Source organism: Narcine bancroftii, chromosome 7 (genome assembly GCF_036971445.1).
Source record: "Narcine bancroftii isolate sNarBan1 chromosome 7, sNarBan1.hap1, whole genome shotgun sequence".
Classification (NCBI taxonomy): Eukaryota; Metazoa; Chordata; class Chondrichthyes; order Torpediniformes; family Narcinidae; genus Narcine; species Narcine bancroftii.
Genome location: NC_091475.1, coordinates 208,895,006 through 208,916,389, shown reverse-complemented (window position 1 = coordinate 208,916,389; position 21,384 = coordinate 208,895,006). Strand labels below are relative to the sequence as shown.

At 43.5% G+C, this 21,384-nt stretch overlaps 1 protein-coding gene across 1 annotated transcript in view; it reads left to right on the top strand.

Annotated features, from left to right (window-relative positions):
- Positions 1–21,384, top strand: part of uvrag (UV radiation resistance associated gene) — a 371,671-nt gene that overhangs the window by 202,447 nt on the left and 147,840 nt on the right. The window contains exon 14 of the mRNA XM_069892509.1: positions 10,166–10,331. Within this exon, the coding sequence (XP_069748610.1) occupies positions 10,166–10,331 (166 nt within the window). The remainder of the gene's footprint in view (positions 1–10,165; positions 10,332–21,384) is intronic.

The window sequence follows — 21,384 nt, the reverse complement described above, 5'->3', positions numbered from 1 at the left end:
TCACACTTGTCTGCATTAAATTCCATCTGCCATTTTTCAGCCCATTTTCCCAGCTGGTCCAGATCCCTCTGCAAGCACTGAAAACTTCTTTGCTGTCCACAAAGCCTCCAATCTTAGTGTCATCTGCAAAGTTGGTAATTCAGTTTACCACATTATCATCAGATCACTGATATAGATGACAAACAACAATGGTCCCAGCACTGATGCTTGAGGCAAACCACTAGTCACAGGCCTCCAGTCTGGGAAGCAAACATCCACCACTACTCTCTGGCTTCTCCCATCCAACCATTGTTGAATCCAGTTCACTTTCTTTGGCTTGGTTTCGCGGACGAAGATTTATGGAGGGGGGTAAATGTCCACGTCAGCTGCAGGCTCGTTTGTGGCTGACAAGTCCAATGCGGGACAGGCAGACACGGTTGCAGCGATTGCAGGGGAAAATTGGTTGGTTGGGGTTGGGTGTTGGGTTTTTCCTCCTTTGCCTTTTGTCAGTGAGGTGGGCTCTGCGGTCTTCTTCAAAGGAGGTTGCTGCCCGCCGAACTGTGAGGCGCCAAGATGCACGGTTTGAGGCGATATCAGCCCACTGGCGGTGGTCAATGTGGCAGGCACCAAGAGATTTCTTTTGGCAGTCCTTGTACCTTTTCTTTGGTGCACCTCTGTCACGGTGGCCAGTGGAGAGCTCGCCATATAACACGATCTTGGGAAGGCGATGGTCCTCCATTCTGGAAACGTGACCCACCCAGCGCAACTGGATCTTCAGCAGCGTGGACTCGATGCTGTCGACCTCTGCCATCTCGAGTACTTCGACGTTAGGGATGAAAGCGCTCCAGTGAATGTTGAGGATGGAGCGGAGACAACGCTGGTGGAAGCGTTCTAGGAGCCGTAGGTGATGCCGGTAGAGGACCCATGATTCGGAGCCGAACAGGAGTGTGGGTATGACAACGGCTCTGTATACGCTTATCTTTGTGAGGTTTTTCAGTTGGTTGTTTTTCCAGACTCTTTTGTGTAGTCTTCCAAAGGCGCTATTTGCCTTGGCGAGTCTGTTGTCTATCTCGTTGTCGATCCTTGCATCTGATGAAATGGTGCAGCCGAGATAGGTAAACTGGTTGACCGTTTTGAGTTTTGTGTGCCCGATGGAGATGTGGGGGGGCTGGTAGTCATGGTGGGGAGCTGGCTGATGGAGGACCTCAGTTTTCTTCAGGCTGACTTCCAGGCCAAACATTTTGGCAGTTTCCGCAAAACAGGACGTCAAGCGCTGAAGAGCTGGCTCTGAATGGGCAACTAAAGTGGCATTACGGTGTCTGTAGACTACTCTCTGGCTTCTCCCATCCAACCATTGTTGAATCCAGTTCACTACTTCATCATAAATACCTAGTGTCTGAACCTACCCGACTAACCTCCCGTGCAGGATCTTGTTAAAGGCCTTACTGAAGTTCACGTAGACAACATCCGCAGCCTTTCCTATGCTAACTTTCCTGATAACCTCCTCGAAAAACTTAAGATTCGTTAAACGCGACCTACCATGCACAAAGCCATGTTGACAATCCCTAATGAGTTTCTGGCTATCCAAATAATTATGTATCCAATCTCTTAGAACACCTTCCAATAATTTACCAACAACTGATGTCAGACTCACCAACCTACAATTTCCAGGGTTACTTTTGCAGCCTTTTTTAAACAACGGAACAACGTGAGCTACCCTCCAGTCCTTTGGCATCACACCCGTGGCTGAGGACATTTTAAATATTTCTGCCAGAGTCCCTGCAATTTCCACACTAGCCTCCCTCAAGGTTGTAGGAACCTCCACTGCCACCTCCTGGCATTGCATTCCAGGCACCTACTAATCTCAGTGTAAAGAAAAAAATAACAAAAACTCTCCCCTTAACTTTTCTCCCCTTACCTTGAGTCGATGTCCTCTGATGTTTGATAGACTTGCCCCGGGCTGTCCACCCTGTCTACAGTATGCCTCTCATAATCTTGTAGACCTCTATGAAGTCACCTCTCATCCTTCTTTGCTCCAAAGATAAAAGCCCTAACTCTGTTATTCTTGCTTTGTATGTCACATTCTCCAATTCAGGCAACATCCTGGTAAATCTCTGCCCCTCTCCATGGTTTCTACATCCTGTAAGGTAACCAGAACTGAAAACAATATTCCAAGAGTAAAACACAAAAGTCCGCAGACACTGTGATTGAAGAAAAAACACAATGTTGGAAAAACTCAGCAGATCAAGCAGTGTACTTTATATAGCAAAGATAAAGTTCTGCGATTGAAGAAATATGCAGATGGAGGGCTATTGGAGACTCCAGGCAAAGAGCCCCTGCAGGCTGCAGGCTGCTTGACACTGTGGTCAAGGGATTCACTCCAGGGGGTGGACAGCTGGAGACTTGCTGAAGGGATACCAAATGTCAGAAAAGGGATGTGAGAAGGTACAGAGCAGCTGAAGGGTTCCTGATCAAGCCGGAGGTTTGGATTGGACTCTGTGTGGCTGTGGGGATGCGGCACCACTGGAGGTAAATCCATGGACACTCAGGGACTCTCTGTGACTCAGAGGCGCTTCAGGCAATTTCTGCTGGATGTCAAATCTCCCTGAGGGCAGACAAAAGTGAATTTCATGTAATGTGGCACTGCTTTTATTTAATGACAATAAATTGAATCTTGATTCTTAAAGATAGAAAACCTGCTGCGTTTATACAATATTCCAAGTGTAGTCTCACCAGAGTTTTATAGAGCTGCAACATTATTTCTTGACTCTTGAACTCAATTCCCCACTAATAAAACCCAGCAGATCTTCTTAACTACCCTGTCAACCTGCGCAGTGACCTTGAGAGATCTATGGATTTGGACCCCAAGCTCCCTCTGTTCTTCCACACTGTTAAGAATCCTGCCATTAACCATGTACTCTGTCTTCAAGTTCAAAGTTGCAACTTAAAGAGCATAGTTGGTCTTGTAGTTCAATGTGTTTAGCATGGTGTCAGTCACACCAAGGTCCTGCTACCTTTGGCCTGGATGTAATAGTATGCCTCAGCATTCTGGAGAAATGAAAGAAGACTAAATCAACCAGGATCCCCACTGATTGCTAACTAGCACCCGTCGGTGGGTTGAGTTGGTGTAAAAATGGAATGAGGATCAGCTGCGAGGTCCTCGAGCTGTTGCCAAGGCTTGCGTGCTGCCACTTAATAGCCCCAGGAGCACCCTGCCACGTGTCATATTCCATTCTGTCAGTTTCTCTCCTTCCATCTTATCTGCTCTGGTTTTAAGTTCCAGCAGCAGTTTTGAGCTGTGTTTCATGGTGTTTATATTAGTTTTTGAATGATTTCCACAATTTTGAGTAGCCAACTTCAACAGTCCACTTTTCAATGCACTTCCAAAAAATTTAAAAAATTGTCCACTCTTCCCAAAATGTAAATCACAAGATAGGACTAGACTGTTGAGTACATTGTAGTGGGTTAGCATCATTTGGCTCCATGTATGCCAGGCACCATAACTAACTTGACAGCAGTATTTTTGTTTAGAAATAAAACGCAAAAGTCTACAGACACCGTAATTGAAGTAAAAACATGATGCTGGAGAAACTCAGCAGGTCGGAAAGTGTACTTTATATAGCAAAGACAAATATACGTTTCCAAAGTTTTAGGCTTGAGCCCTTCATCAAGGTGTAGGCAGGTGCCTGAACAAAATGGTGGTGTGGGGGGGGTGGGGGGGGGCAGGGGTCAGGACTTGAAGTAAAATTTAAAGTACATACATCATGTTAATGGGCCATTTCGGCCCACAAATCCGTGCCGCCCAATTACACCCCCGATACATTTTTGAACCGTGGGAGGAAACTGGAGCACCCGGAGGAAACCCACACAGACACTGGGAGAATGTGCAAACTCCTTACAGACAGCGTGGGATTCATACCACAGTCACGATCGCTGGCACTGTAACAGCATTGCGCTAACTATGCCGCCCTTATAGGTGGATAAGGAAAGGAGGACACACCAGCATACAGGGGAAGGAGATTGGCTGTGTGAATAGAGAGAGAAGGGATTGGAGTGCTTTTGGAAAGAAAACAGGGAAGAGAATGAGAACAGGGAGTGGTTTCATAGAAATATGAGAAGTTGATGTTAATGTCATCCAGTCGGACCGTGTCCAGACAGAATATTAGGTGTTGCTCCTCCAAATTACGAATGGGCTTGGTTTGGCAGTGCATGAAGCCATGGACAGACATGACATCATGGGTGTGGGGCACAGGATTGCAATGGTTAGCCTCTGTCATTGATGCAGACAGAGCGAAGATGTTCAGTAAAACAATCTCCCAGTCTGCTTCCAGTCTCTCCAATGCAGGGAAGGCCACAACGAGAGCACGGGATGCAGAAGATGACTCTCGCTGAATCACAAGCGAACTGTTGCTTCACTTGGAAGGTTAATGGCCTTGAATGGTGATGAGGGAGATGGTGTGGGCACAAGTGCGGCCGCAGGAGTAGATATTCGCATAGGCGAATATAGGGTATGGCAGATGGGCTAGAGAACAGGGGCGCCACTTGCAGGGGGGCACCATTGTCCTCACCTGACTCGCCCAATATTTGACTCCCTAGCCCAGGGACCAGTGCTGCTCTGCCGGGGTTCAATTGAGTGTCCCAGAGCACCGCTCCTGGCCAGCATCCAATCAGGCTGCTTCAGGGCCACTCCAGCACGCAAATGGCACTTGGCTATGGCTCAGTGAGAAAAATGATTATCTTCCCTACCCATAATCCCTCATGCAGCTGGAACCGGTCTGCCAGCACCAGCCAGCCAGGAAAACACAGAGAGGTTCCAGCTGCGTGGGAGATTATGGGTAGGGAAGACAGTCATTTTTCTTATTGATCCCACTTTGAGCCACTGGCGACGACGAGCATCCCCGAAGGCCAAAGCGGCCTGGTGAGGAGCTGGCTGCCCCTGACTGCCCTGCCAACAGTCCGCCCTGGCCACCCGCTGACTGCCCCAACAGCTGCTCCCTGACGGCCCTTGCCGATAGCCTACCATGGCCACCTACGGAGATTTTCCAAATAATACCTCGCTGAATAAATAACCTGTGAATTGATGGGTGTTATTGTTATTAATTTATTTTGACATTGCCTTACATAAAAATAAGAAATCCTCATTGATCTTTTATTTAATGGAACAACAAACTGAGCAAAGTAGATCAAAGTATAGAATAAAATCTTAACTGTGTAGAGTCACAACCTGTATCCACAGCCCTGAGTGTGGTGGCGGTCTTTGTTCAGTGTTTTTAATGGGGTGGGGGGGGGTGACACTTGACCTAGATACGCCACTGGCGACTAATAGTGGGAAGGGATTAGTAGACAAGAGGTTCTCGGAGAAGAAGCAGAGGGGCAGATGTGTCTGGTGGTGGGATTGTAACAGAAGCTGCAGAGGAATAACATGTTGGATGTGGTGGGCTGGTGGGGTGGTGGGCAGGGCAAGGGAAATCTGTTCCAGTGGTCTCAAGCCCAATGGGGCTTGGCAGATGAGTAGGAAACAGATGAACTTATGGTGGTGGGGGGGAGCCATGTTTTTGGAAGGGGGAGGACATCTCAGATGATTTGGACTGGAAGACTTCATCTTGGCAGAGAAAGATAAACAGTATTTTGACACATAAAATTTAGACAATCAGCACGGGAAGAGGCCCTTCTGGCCCACGAGCCCCTGCCAATAAAATGCCCAATTAACCTACAATACTCTTACATTATGAAAGGAGGGCGGAAACCAGGACACCCAGAAGAAAACCTTACAGACATGGGGAGAATGTGCAAAATCCTTGCAGACCGCATCGGATTTGAACCTGGGTCTCTGGCGCTCTAATAGTCTTGCGCTCACTGCTACACTAAACCATGCCACTCTTATTCAATGTTTTGTATATTGACCACTCCACCAGAAATTAGATAAATGGTGGATCAAATCTATTCTTTCCATAGCCCTTCCATCACATTTATCCCTCAAAGCTGTGGGGGGTTGTAGGTTAATTTGGTGGTGCTGGTTTAATTGGCTGGAATCGGCTTCTACCAAGTTGTTTACATAAATTTCTTTACATGCTTTTGTTTTTTTTTTAAATGATGTTTTGATATACAATGTTCCTTCATAACCTATTTCACACAACATTGAAGATGACCACTTAACCCACTGTCTCTTAGCTGTCAGAAATCCCCATCTCCCCCCACCCTGTTCTCACTTGCATTCACATCAACTGAATGGCACCTTTTGGTGGGGATATGGAAAGAGCTTTCAACAAAAAGGTGGGGGAGGCCGTCATAACGTATGATGGGCATTTAGCAGGTACAGAGGAAAAATTTAGAAGAGATGAGGACTGAACGTAGGCCTGATTCTATGCTGTAAAACGTTGGCTCTAACTTGGTGACTTTCCTGCCAGCATTTACTAATTGCCAATTAAACTACTGACTACTCTGTTTCTTTGGGTTTTGGGAGAAAACCAGAGTACCTGGGGAAATCTCAAGGTTTCTGGTAACTTTTATTGTGACTTAATAAAGACATTAAAAATGTAACGTAAGTGATGTACTTTAACTTGTGTCTGCAGTGAGGCAAACAAAGAGTCGCCATGAGCCTGGCGCCCTAACAGTAGGAGAAAGAGGCATGTAATATTACGAGATTGCCTTCTGCTTGCCATAAGACCGACAGAGCCACTAGTAGTGTCGCCCAGCACCCCTTACAGAACAAGAGAAGCAAAAGAGAGTCCCTTCAGAGACACTGAGTGTCTGTGGATTCACCTCCAGCGATTTTCTAGCAGCACATTGGTAACCCGAGCTCCAGCTCCAAACCTCCGAATCGATCAGGAAACATTCATTGCCCAATGCTGTTCGGGAAGCCTTCTTGCCCTCAGCAGTCTCTCGGATCCCGGCTCCGATACCTGGTTCCCATGAGCCATGAGTTCTAGAAATGAAGTGGAGTCACCACGTTGTCAAGATGCCAGGAACTGTGGGGCATGAGTACTGCCAAGCTACCTTATAAATGATGCACAGAATAAATCCTTTAAAAATTCTAATCGAGGAGCTGATTAGAATTTGATGAGTATTTTTCGGAAAAAATGTCAATGAACAGCAGTAACTTTGAAAAACAGTTAATGGTTCCAACATTTTGAGTTGCCATTTTATTAAAGGATTTGTATTGGCCACAGTTTTAGGTGCAACCAGAGCTAGATTTCCACTTGACGCAAGCTTTTAATAAACTTAAAGTGACAGGGTATGTCACAGTAATTGCTTCAGTTTAGAAAGAAACGGATTCCATTTACAGCAGCTGCTTTTTAAGGATGAAATATAGCCAGGTTCCTCATCAATCAGGGCCGGATGCAATGGCAGTACCAGAGCTGAAAGCATTCGCTTTGGGCAAGAGTACACATGGTTAGGAAGAAAGAAGTGACTGCTCAGACAATATCAGTGTGGATTATATCACATCTCTTGGGAAAATGCTGACAAAATAGTGACTTGGAAATGAACGGAACAGTTATTACAAGAAATACAACAGTAATAAAAAGGAAAATAATAAGTTCCTGGAACAGATTACATGGTTGTAATCTAATCAAGGAGGTTTCGATTACATATGGAGTTTGAACAACAAGAAGCACGCTGTGTCTCTTTATGGTACACTGCAAGATACGAACGCGGTCATTTGTGTTCATTTTGTGAGCTTCTTAGGATCTCACTGATCTCCTTTTGGCTGATGACATTCACACAGAAGGAGCAATTGTTATTTTCATTAATAGTTCTTGATAAAAAGTCCACCAGCCTGTAAGTTACATATAGTCTACATGCAATGCTGCATTGTTGGATACAGGAGGAAGTACCTGAGGATAGGAAAAAGATTTATTTTTAACCAGTGAAATGTGTTATAGATCATCTTTGACCAATGGGTCAGAGGATAAGTACATCTTGGGAGAGCCTTCATGTAAGGTAAATGTAACATACGTGAAATTCTGTAACTTTGTCTACCCTAAGGAAGACAGAGAGTCACCACTTTGTCCAGCGCCCTTCACAGAAATGAGCCCCCAGTGAGGATCGAACTCAGGGCCCCAGTTTACAAGACCAGTGCTCTAACCACTGAGTTATCGGCTTAGCGAGAAGAGAAAATATAAACAGAACATTAAATGTCAAGTTGATTGGGTTGTGTTAATTTTTTAAATTTATGCATACAGCGCAGTGACAGGCCCTTCCATCCCACGAGCCCGTACCAGCCAAATAAATACACCAGTTAACCTACAAACTCCATATGCTTTTGTTTGAAGGGTGGGAGGTAACCAACGCAGACATGGGGAGTACATGCACACACCTTACAGACTGCGTTGGATTCAAACTTGGGTTGTTGGCACTGTAACATTGTGCGAGATTTGTGCTCAGATTAGTTGGTCTACTTTCATTGTGAAACAATACAGGATCAGTGCCAATTCTCAGCTTAATGACAGAAAAGAGGATGCTTGAAGAGGAGCAGCAGCTTTTTTTCTACATAAATTTTAAAAATTAATTACTCTTGGTTGAATTTAAAATTAATTTTCCATTAACATTTTGTCTTGTTGAATGTTATTTGTCTTTGGATCCGTTTAGAATCAGAATTTATTGTTATGAACGTGTCATGAAATTCATTGTTTAGCGACAGGATCACAGTGCAAACATCCATATAAACCACCTCACAAAATAAATAAAATTAGTGCAAGAAAAAGACAAGGTGAGGCAGTGTATATGGCTCATTGTTCATTCAAGAATCTGATAGTGGCAAGGAATAAGCCGACCTTGTGCGCTGAGTTCTCGTCTTCAGTCTCCTGTACCTTTTTTCCCCACTGGTAGCAGAGTGAAGAGGGTGGTGGTGGGGGTCCTTGAGGATAGAGGTTGCCTTCTTAAGACACCACTTCTTGTAGATGTCCTCGATGGAATGAAGGCTGGTGCCCATGATGTTGCAAGCCGAGTTAACAACCTTCTGGAGTTTTTTTTTACTTTTCCTGAGCGTTGTCACCTCCATACCAGACAGTGATGCAACCAGACAGAATGCTCTGCACAATACACCTGTAGAAGTTTTCAAGAGTCTTCGCTGTCGTACTCAAACTCCTCACCAAGTATAGCTTCTGGCGAGCCTTCATCATGATTGCATTGACATGGAGGCTCCAGGACAAATCCTCAGCAATGTTGACACTCAAGAACTTGAAGTTCAGCCTTCTCCCATAACTTTTGATGCCCTGGCGCATCAAGAACCTATCAATCTCTGCCTTAAGAAATTCTTCTGCATCTTTGTTCTAAGTGGCTGCACTGCAATCCTGAAGTTGTGTCTTCTTGTCCTAGACTCTTCCACCATGGGAAATAACCATGTAATCCATGTAAACATAAAATATTGAAGACATTTTATAGTTTACCTTTGCCATGCATGTTAAGTTATTGTTTGCCTGCTCCAAAAGTAAACTGGAGAAAAGAAAAACCCATGTAATCATTTTGAGGATAAGATCTTCTGAATTCTGAGCACAGGTCTTTGTTCGCAAAAAAGGCATGTTATTTTGTGGTTGTTCTTAGAACATGGTGGTGAATCATACAAGGCTTTAATAAGATAACTATAGTGTTTCATGCAATGAGTAGAATGGCTTTTGTAACGATACTTTCTCGAAGTATCGTGGAATTTCTAATTTTATAATTCCCATTTTGTGGTAAACCTTCAGCCAGAGGGTGGTGAATCTGTGGAATTTGTCGCCACAGGGAGTTATGGAGGCCAAGTCATTGGGTGTATTTAAGGGAGGGATTGATAGTTTCTTGGTTATCCAGGGCATCAAAGGTTATGGGGAGAAGGCTGGGCAGTGGGGTTGAGTGGGAAAATGGATCCACCCATGATTGAATGGCAGGGTCGACTCGATGGGCTAAATAGCCTATTTCTGCTCATTTGTCTTAAGGTCTTGGGTATGGAAAGGAGTTGGAACCAATACCCTCTTTGAGACTCTTCCTTGCTTGTGATCTTAATTCTTTGGCTATGCCTTCCTCCATGTTTTGCGTTTGGATGCATCTGTCGGTTGCAAATGACTCTGTAAAAGAAAAAAAATAGACCATTGAATTGTAGTTGATCTCATCTCATGCCTGAACTGGCTGAATCTGTGCTATTCTGAATATACGGGCACCATTGACGAAGAGTAATTTGACCCTTAACTGTTTTCTTTCTCTTTTCAAGCCAAAGATGAAGGGAGCGTCGCTGTGGCCTTGGGTTACACCGCGCATCTGGTGGTTATGATTTCCTATTTCCTGCAAGTGCCACTTAGGTACCTCATCATCCAGAAGGGATCCAGATCCACAATCAAGGACAACATCATGGACAAGCTTTCCGAAAAAGAGAGAGAGTAAGTGCACATAACAGGCATTCACAACCAAGGAGAAAGATCGGAAAATATTCACTTTCCATTCATGCACTTGACTCGATTGTTAATATTGCCGATAGAGTTGAACTCAGAAATGTAATTAACTCAGTTTGGGCCTGACTTTAAGGGCACTTTTAATCTGATAACCTCGTCAATGCAGATTGTCAATGGGTAACTTGAAGGTCAGTGATTCGGTTGTGCACTGTCAAGCAAATTTAAACAATGCCCATTTGTATTACAATTGTATTTGTGATCTGACTGCTCGTGAGATCTTGCGTATGTTTGATTTGACGTCTCAAGGCTAGCATATATTAAGGTCATGAGAAATGAATGCCAGCATCAAGCGGTATATTCTCCAATGAAAATGATTTTGGATAGGTTACTGATAAATTTCCAATGTCTTTAATAGATCAGATAATGGGAATGCTAATACTCGTGGACAATTCATGGACAATCTAAGTCAAAATTACAATATTCGTGGACAATCTAAGTCGAAATTACAATGCTAATAACGAGACCAAGACACGTTACTGGTAGTTAGGCCATTCTTGAACATTGAGTTCTGGTCAACCCACTACAGGAAAGACGTACAAATCAACTCCGATGATCCAAATGGTCGGGACCAGGCCTATTTTGGATTAAAAAAAATTTCCAGAGAATTGGTCATTTTTTAAAAACAGCCCAGTAGCGACAGCAAATCACTTGTACCAGTGTTGAAACAACAACAAAAACAAGGGAAGGCTTTTTTTAAGCATTAAAATAATGTTTAATTCTCACCAAAAAAAATGCTGGCCACCGCCAATCACCAAAACGAACCCGCTGAGGCCGTGCTCAGGCTGGGAGCCCGAGGTTCCTGCTCCAAAAAATTTTTTGGAGAAATGAGGATTTCTGACTTGCTTCGGATATCCTCATTTATCCAAATGTTTTTAAACATTTTTAATTTTGGATAATTGAGGATTTCGGATAATCGGAGTTGTACTGTAATTAAATAGAAGGATTATAGAAAAGATTCACAAAGGTGCTGCCTGAATTGGAGGGTTTAAGTTACAAGGAGAAATTGGATAGGATGGGTCAGTATTCCCTGGAGCAAAGGAAACCTGGAGGTGATGTGAGAAATATATCAAAGTGAGAGGCATGGTTAGGGGAGATAGCCTTTGTCTGTTCCCATGGTAGGGGTGTCTAAAATTAGAAGATTGTAGGTTAACGGTGAGGGGATCTGAGAGGCAAGTTTTTTTTCCTATGAGTGGCTGGTATCTGGAATGAGCTGCCAGAAGAGGTGGTGAATGCAGGAACAGTAACAACGTTTAAGAGGCATCTGGACACCGCAATGGATAGAGCATTTTGCAATACAGGAAAATGAGATTGGTATAGTCAGCCTGCCTTGGATGCCTTGCTCTTGGATTCTATTTCTCTGCGGTGCAACTCTGACTTTACTCCAACATGTGTAGGTTATGAGGATAATTGTAACTACCTAAATGCACTAAAATGGGTGGCCAAACCTCAAATCCTGGGCCAACTGCAGCCCATTACCCATTTTAAGAGGTACATTAGAAGAAAGAAAAATGGTAGCATTGCCAGAGCTGCTGTGACGGCAGTGCTGCCGCTGGTGCGGACCCACAGAGAGCAAGGAGCGAGGTCTCAGCACTCCCCCGTGGGGTCCAACTGCCACTGGCTCTGTACAGGCTTTAAAAGGCCTGCCAAGCTTAATATTGATGGGCCCGTGACTCCTTGTATTTTTCTGTATGTGACCCACTCCTGCTCTAAAATAATTTTTGATGAAAAGGTTAAGTATAGTATCCACCAGGGGGTCTAATTGTCAGAACTAGAGGAAAAAATAGTACCTGAACCAAGAATAATTTGTTGATAAAGGTGCATTAAATCTGGTGTAAATGCAAGACTACTTCTGCAAATCTGCAGTTCTTGCAGTCCCATCAAAATGTGAATAAAAACTAAAATAACAATGTAAAATTAGGTATTTATTGCATGTAGAGCAGTTTCTACGAGATAAAAGAGATGAAAATGTTGGGTTTCACCGAAATGTGAACAGTTACGTTGGTTGTCGTTAATGGGGGAAAAAAGATGCAAACAAATTGTAAACTATCATACTAAATCAGAAAAGTTCTTCACCCAAGATATAAACATAAATGGAGTGAAACACAAAAGTTTGCCAATGCTGTGATTGTAATAAAAGCAACGCTGGAGAAACGCAGCAGGTCATATAGCATATTTTATAAAGTGTAGCCACCCGCTAACCGGGTCGCAACCCGGCACACAAAATGGCCGACGACCCCGCAGGGGCCAACGACCTTCGTCTCAGGTAACCACTTACACGGCGGGCAACAACAAGCAATGGCGGGTACGCTGCCCAATCGGAGATCGGCACTGCCCTGACGTCACTCCCGTTATCAGCAGTGGGGAGAGAATATAAGCAGAGCTGCCAGGGCAATAAATCAGTCTTCGACTCTGACTCCTCGTGTGTGCGTGTATTCTTTCCACACTTTGCGGTAGTGCGCCTGCTACCAAAGATAACCAGCACATCAGGTCTGAGCCCTTCGTCAAGGATTGAGCAACAGGCAGGCGCTTGTATAAAATATTTGGGGGGGGGGAGGAGCAGAGACCCGCAGTCAAGAGGTAAGAGGTGGATATAATATAAACATAAATGATGCTTTGAGTTATTGATTTATAGCACTGAAAGAGACCATTTTGAGTGAAATGGATTCCTGAAAAGTTATCCAATGCCAACTTTTTCAAACTACTTCTGGTTGTGTTCAAACATATTAAAATCAAATGAGTGTGTGTAAATCAAAGTGCACCTGGGAATCAGTTGACAGCTGGAATAAATTGTAAAGGACTAATAACTTCTAGTGTGACACCATATTGTCTAGCTTTTGTCCTATATCACTGTGGGTATGCTGTGCTTGGAAGAGCAGGAGTTTGAGCATATTAGTCCATAACACAGCACAATACATTTTATTAATAAATACGGGAATATCTTCCAGAACTCACATGGCCTTTATCAAATGATTTTTGTTTGTTAAAATCCCGACATATTATTCAACTAAATTCATGAATGACTAAATATGTTTTCTTTCACCAATGAATGAATAACTTTAGATAATATAAATTTAATCAGTGGGTGGTTATTCCAGCAAGACAGGAAAATTCTTGGCTAAGGAAAATTAACTTGTGTACGAATATTTGGCCAGGCCCCAGTCAGTGCAAGACCATCTCCTCCACCATCTCCGTCAGCACTGGGGCCACACAGGGCTGCATACTTAGCTTCTGCTCTACTCACTATACAATCTTGTCTGGGTGGCTCGGAATTAAGCACCACTTTATAAATTTGCTTCGTACAAGGGGGCGACGAGTCAGCCTACAGGAGGGAAAGAGGGAAATTTAAAACTTGGCTGAGTGGTGGTACTAACAATAACCTCTCGTCAATGTCACCAAAACCAAGCAGTTGATTGTAGACTTCAAGAAGGAAAATCCAGAGGTGCATGATCCAGTGATCATTGAGAGATCAGAGGTGGAGAGGGTGAGCAAATTTAAATTCATGGGAGTCAGAGGACCTTTCCTGGACCCAGCATACTAATGTCATCGTGAAGAAAGTACGTCAGTGCCTCTACTTGTGGGGGTTCAGTAGGACATCAGAAACCTTGAAAAACTTCGACAGATGGAAAGTGTGCTGACCGGCTGCATCGCGATCTTCCAATACCTCTGAGTGGAAAGGTGTAAAGCTCAGAAAAAGTTAGTGGCATAGCCCATTACATCTCAAGCTAAACTCTTCCCCACCCCTGAGAAAATCTACAGGGGCTGCTGCCTTTGGAGAGCAGCAGCAATCATCGAAGGTTTACACTACTGAAGACATGCTCTGTTCTCGCTGCTGCCATCAGGAAAGAGGTATAGATGTCACAAGACTCGCACCAGCAGGTTCAGGGATTGTGGCTACCCTCCACTATCAGACTCCTCAACAAAAGACTCAATCAGAAACTTACTTAGCACATTATTTATTCCTGAATATCTATTTTTCTGCATTGCACAGCCAGGTTGTTTATATTTCTTTCGTTGTTTAAATCTCTGTTTTGTATACGTATCTTCTTCAATACAGTTTACAATTACCGATAAGTTTAAATTCTGCCTGGCATACAAGGAAAAAGAACCTCAAGATTGTATATGATGTCAAACGTGTACTCTGACAATAAATTTGAACTTTGATTCTCTTGTGATTTCAACCTCATGCCCATTGAATTGGTCTGAGAATGGTATTTTAAAATGTGTCCCTGCATTAGATTTTTGTAAATTGTAAAAAAGGGTAACACTGTTGTCAGAGTGGTTAGCGCAATGCTGTTACAGTGCCAGCGACCAGAACCGGGTTTCGAATCCCATGTTGCACAATTTGGTACCCGTACGCTGAAATAATGGGATTAAATTTGTAATGATGCCCTTCCTATGCCCGCTAGACCCTGTGAGACTCTCCTCTGAATGGTTATGAACATTTTTGAGATGTGTGCCAGGTGAGGTTTCTCTATGCCATCCAAGAATTCTTTCTATTCCTTTTTCTCTCTTCCTTCTATATTTATAGATTTATATTATCTATATTGTATTTTTTGAGGGGGGAGGTTGGGTGGGGTTTGTGGGATGGGGTGAAAACTTTAGTTTGGTTCTTTGAAATCTGTAGTATTGTATATGTGTGGAAAATTTTTAAATAAAATATTCAAAAAAAAATCCCGCACTGTCTGTAAGGGGTTTGTATGTCTGGTTGGGTTTCCCCTGGGTGCTCTGGTTTCCTCCCACCATTCAAAATATACCGGGGTTGTAGGTCATGTGGGTGTAATTGGGCTTGTGCTTGTGCATGGGCTTGTGGCCCGAAAGGGCCTGTTACTGTACTATACGTATGTCTAATTTTAAATTGTCTTGTTAAATGCTCATTTTGATCGCTTAATGACAAGTTATCGGTGTCAATTTTCATTGCTGTGCACTGAAACTTGAGCATGCAAGATGTGGTTCACTTTCCTATTGAGCCTCTGTCCTTGTGCTGGTTTAATTGGAGTGTGTGGATTCAAGCTCTACAAAGTTCTGGTATGAAATCCAGGCTGCTATTCCAATGCATTGTGTGTTTTTTAATTTTTTTATTTTTCACACTGTGAACCATATCAATCAAAATACTTACAAACATTTCCCTATTAAATATACACAGTGGCATTTTCTCTCCTTTTTTCCCCCCCTACCTTCCCTCCCTCCTTCCCACCCCCCTCCAAACCCATTAAATGTTCAACATATACTAAACTCATTAAACAATGTCATCACACAATGAAAATAAACAAGAAAATTGTGTCATCTACTTTTACACAGTGGATCAAGTCATTTTGTCTTCTTCTCATTTTATCATTTTAGGGGGTGCAGGTCCGAGGCAAACCCTCTCTGTTGTGTTCCATGTACGGTTCCCAAATTTGTTCAAATAACGTGACTTTATTTTTTAAATTATATGTTATTTTTTCCATTGGAATACATTTATTCATTTCCATGTACCATTGCTGTACTCTCAGGCTCTCTTCTGATTTCCAAGTTGACATTATACATTTTTTTGCTGCAGCTGAGGCTATCGCAATAAATCTCTTTTGCACTTCATCCTGTTTGAGGCCTAATTCTTCTTATATTACTTAGAATAAAGATCTCTGGATTTTTTTAGTATTTCAATGTATTGTTGAGGAGATGCAAGACCACTGGCAGTTCCATCTCTTGAATTAAATCTTTATCTGTTGCCCCATTCTGCGATGGGTGCAAATGATCCCATGACTGAGGGGGAAATCTCGTCCTGACTCGTGTGCAATGTGCAAAATAGGTTAATGCAAAGTAACACAAGCCCTTCAGATGCTGGAATCTTGAGGGAGCTGAGAGAAGTGGAAGGAACTCTGCAAGTCAGGCAGCATCTGTGGAGAGAAGCAGAGGTTTCGTGTCAGGCCCCTCCGTCAGATTCCTGTATCTACAGAGAGCACATGTTTGTGCATGGATATGAAGGTCTTAGTTTAGGGCGCGAGTGTTGTGACGATCGGTGCATTCACACTTGTGATTCTTCTGAACTCAAGATCAGTTCTAGCTGTGAATCTCTGGTAAATGCTGATTTAATTTGTTCTGCAGCACAAAGGGGAGTGCATATTCTTAAGCCATGAGTATTTCTTTCAATTTGCTAACGTTAAAATGGACAAATTGATGGAGACTGAGTGAAGTTGTGATTAGAAGTCGTATGTAGTTTGACTCTCTGTCCAGGCAGAAATAAAAGTGGAATTTAACCCAAAGAAATGTGAAATATTGCACATCGGTCAATAAAATGTATCATAAACAAGACTTGATTTATGGTTTGCTGTTAGATTCAGTGCTGGCAGTTGAGGATTAAACCATGATTCGGTCCACTTCTCCTTTGAAAGCTATAAATCAGTAACTTGGGTCTTGGGTTCCATTCCATTTGTTGTGTAATGCAAGTGGACTTTGAAATGGGCAGGGAAGTTAGAAGAGACATGTTTTCAGTGTCTAGACACTGCAGCAGAGCGATTGAAAGAACTGATCAACTTCTGTGATATTTAGCCAGAAATGCAGTGGGCAAATCCACCAAAGTCATGCCAAGAATGTAAAAGGTGGTGGTGAAAAAGGCACACGAGGGGCAGTGAGAGAGATTCTGGTCACTCTACCACGAGAAAGGTGCAAACACACTGGAACAGTTACAAAAGAGACACATGTAAATATCCAAGCTCTTGAAGTAGAGATTGGGAAACTTAATTTATAGACTTCATGGATGCAATATATTTTCAAAGGCAGGAAATTAGGAGCAGGGTTTGAAATTGGAGAAGAATTCGTCACCAAGGGAATGGTAATTCTGAAACACCATTGCTGTGCTTACCTCGAAAGTTGCAGTGATTTCAGTGATTGGAATACTGAGCATGTGAGAGGCTTTCTCCCTCCCCCACGTTTTCCTTTATTCCAAATTCCCTTTTCCTTAAATCTTATTGCAACATTAGTGACACAAGCATGGATCTCCCTAGAGGGATGGTGGTGAAGAACTTCTGGATATTGCAAGAATGTAAGAAATAACAGCAGGAGTCCACCATCTGGCCTATCAAGCCTGCTCCATCATTCGATCTGGCAGGGGACTCGACTCCACTTACTTGCCTATTCCCCAGAACCCTTAAATGCCCTATTTAAAGTCTGAGTCTTAAATACACATAATGAGGCGTCCTCTACTGCCTCACAAGGTATAAAAGAAACCTTTTCTACTCAGCCACGTGGAGGCAGAATAGTTTCTTTTGTGTTTGGATGGGGTTAAGAGAGTTCAGTACATTTAAAATGTTACGATTCTTTTGAAATTATTATGATTAATGATGATAAACAGCTGTTTGGAAATAATTAATCTGTCCTGCATGGGTCTTTTACTTGGAGAAGTTAGTTAGGGAAAGTGCTTTGATTAGATCATGTGGTCAAACACTAGCACGGGGGTTCGGCGATAGTCGATTAGACTTTTGATGAGAATTGGTAATTGTGATGACCATTTACACTGAAGCATTTCAGTAGTGTTCCTTGGTTTCCAAATTCCATGTCTGATACTAGATTTCCAGACAAGAGAATAGTCACATCAAGTATGTACTGTGTTCCTGTGTTCCTTGTCTATTTTTGGCTCTGAAAGGAGACAGAGGGCTTATTTATGTGTGTGGGTATAAAAAATGTGTGTATATGTATAGATACAGGATACAGGTATACATATGTCGTTATGTGTGTGTGTCACAGGTACAGTATATGTATGTATGTACACACACACAATAAACTGAAAACCTAAATATCTTTTGTTTTTTATGTAGTCAGTAGGAGAGAAGTGCCGTAGAAACCAACTGAACATGACTGCTTCACAGTGAAGGGGACCCATAAACTTTGAGCAGAGGGCAAAGGGGGTCATAGCTTAAAAAAATGATTCAGAATGGCTGGGTTAAACCACATTTAGAGAATAAGGTGCAATTCTGGTCCCACGCAATAGGAACTATATCATAAAGCTCAAGAAGGTACAGAAATCATTCACAAGAATGCTTCCAGTCTGGGGGGGGCTTGAGGTACAATGAGAGATTGGATAGATAGGGATTGTTTACGATGGAGCAGAGGAAGCTATGGTGTGAACTCTTGAGGTTTATAAAATTTGAGGGTCAAAAATAGGGGAGGTGGTCATGGTCTTTTTCCCAGGGAATGGGATCTAAAATTGGGGCATAGATTTAAGGAGAGAGAGGAAAGGTTTCAAAGGGACTTGACAGTCATCTTTACCCACAGAATCTGGTCGGTATCTAGAATTATGTGCCAAAAGAAGTGGTAGAGGTGGGTGCATTAACAACTTTTAAAGAGCATTTGAGCACGTACACAGATGGGAACGAAACCGAGAAATCTGGGCCAAAGACCAGAAATGGGTTGGCATAGACATCTTGGTCAGTTTGGTTGAAGAACCCATTTCAATTTCCCATCCCATTCTCTTGCTGAAATGTCTTATCCATTAGCCCATGAACTGCCAGACTGAGACCACCTGCAAATTGGAGGAACAGCAGCACATATTTCTGATTGGGCATCTTCCAACCAGATGGCATTAACATCTATTTCTCCGGTTGACATTAGTCCCCTTATCTTTCCTTGTTTCTCCTTTCTTTTAGCATTCTCTCCCTCCCTCCCTCCCTCCTTTACCCCACCTGTGCTTCCATTGAAACAACCTCCCCCAGTCAATTCTCACTTTTCTCTCCTGGCCTCCTCGCCATATCCAATTAACACCTGTACTCTGTTCTATACTCCTCCCTCTGATGAAGAGGGGCTCAGGCCCAAAACGATGGCAATATTTCGTAACCTCCTGTGGACACTGCCAGACCTGTTGAGTTTCACCAGCATTTCTGTAGCCCCTTTCAGGTAGCCACAAACCCTGACTGTAAAGCCGCACAGTATACTCCTATGCGGCTGTCTGGCGGCCATCAGAAACCAGAAAAGCCGGCCAGGAGGGTTACTTACCTAACCCTTCTCCGAGAGGTAGAACTATCCTGCTCGGAGTATCGATTGTTACAGCTGAAAGCGTCCCGGGCTGCCAGGAGGCAGGTTGTTGACGTCGCGGTGACGTCGTCAGCCCTCGACTCCTGGGACAAGGAAGCCAGACTCCTCAAAAAATTTTTCGCACCCTCTCCCGCTGCCGGTCTCCCCCCAAGCCACCCTTCCCCTGACCAACTGCCACTGCCGGTCTCCCCCTCCCCCCTTGCCCGGCCCTCTCCCGCTGCGATGTTCAGACGTCCCTGGACCCTGAGCCAGGTGAAGTCCTTGAAAGGGAACACGTTTTGCCGAAATTCAGAACCGAGTCAAATGTGCACGAGTAATTTTACCATCAGTCCCGATTTTCCAGAATTAAAAGCCAGTTAATTGATTGATTTTTAAATGTTCACAATTGAGTAGAAAACAGTAACATTCGAGGACACGGTTACAAGATGATTTTAATTACATCAACCTTTTCTCAGAAATAAGAGATAGTATCGTTGCTTTCTATATGAACACGGATTGTAGTGAACGTCAGTGGCTTTAGTCACAGAACATTAACAGCGGCAGCGGGAGTCGGGTGGGCGAGGGTGGGGGGGGTAGTGGGGGGGAAGACCAGCAGTGGGAGTCAAGTCACGTCTGAGTTGTTTGTCAGGCATGCTTTGACGCGCTGCTATGACGTGAGGTCAGCGTGGGCGGAACTAGGCACCTGTCCAGAGTAGCCGGATTTCGCTGTTAGGCAGCTAGCAGTCAGCTGGCACGTTTAGGTGCCACAAAGCCATCCATTTCGTGGCCAGCTGGACTCTGCTAGCCACACCTGCAATCTTCAGTGGAACATCTGAAAGCGGCTTGTGTTTTTAACTACAATCACAGTGTCTGCAGACTTTTGTCTTTTGCTCTCTGAAGGACCGATTTTCATGCGAAACAGCATCAGAAATTGCACTGAGAGCTTTATTTACACTTTCCAAGAGCACACAGAACACCGCTAAATATAACAAAAAAGAACCCCATTCTCCTGTTTTCCACCCCGCCTGTGGCAGTGGTCTCATTCACCAGATCTGAGCCTGCAGAGCTGGATTGGAAACAAGTAATTGAACCAGAATATATTTAGACACACAGCACAGTTACAGGTCCTTTCAGCCCATGAGTTGTGCTACCTAATTATACCCAATTAACCTACAACCCTTGGTACGTTTTGAACAGTGGGAGGGAACCAGAGCACCCGGAGGAAACCCATGCAGATATGGGAAGAAGGTTCAAACTCCTTGCAGGTGGCACCGGATTTGAATCCGGGTCTCAGGCTCTGTTATTTGGAAGTGCCAAGGATGTCAGGTATTTTGTCGCCACTATGGATTAGAAACTGTTTCTAAACCACTGAAGACCTCTTGGAAGGGGAAAAATCTGTGTTCTTCCATATGATTTGTACAAGTTCATGTTGAATGCAAGTTTTATTGTATAAAACATTCAGATGGTTATTTAAACTTTAGAAAATTTAAATTTAGACATACAGCACAGTAACAGCTCCTTTCGGCCCACAAGCCCGTGCCGCCCAATTGACCTACAACTCTGGTACATTTTGAAGGCTAGGAGGAAACTGGAGCCTCAGAGAAAACCTATGCAGATGTGGGGAGAATGTACAGACAGCACTGGATTCGAACCCCGTTCCCCATCACTAGTGCTGTAGTACTAACCGTTACCCTAAAGTGATGTGATCAACCACAGATGAGAAAATTTCAGAATAGATTCAGGATATGTCTTGTGCTGTTGTTTAATTGTTAAGGATATTTTAATTTCCAAGCGTTGTTTATGAATAGAAAGTTATAATATAGAAGTTGACTGGCAAGATAACTGGATGGTTTTTGAGATAACTGCCCAAATTTGCTTTTTTCAAGACACAGGTGATGTTTCAGTGACAGGTTGCGGCTGGATTTCAGCAAATTGTCCATGATAATTTTATCCCACAGTAGCTGATCCATGTATTATTCCAGGTTTCAGTGAAAGG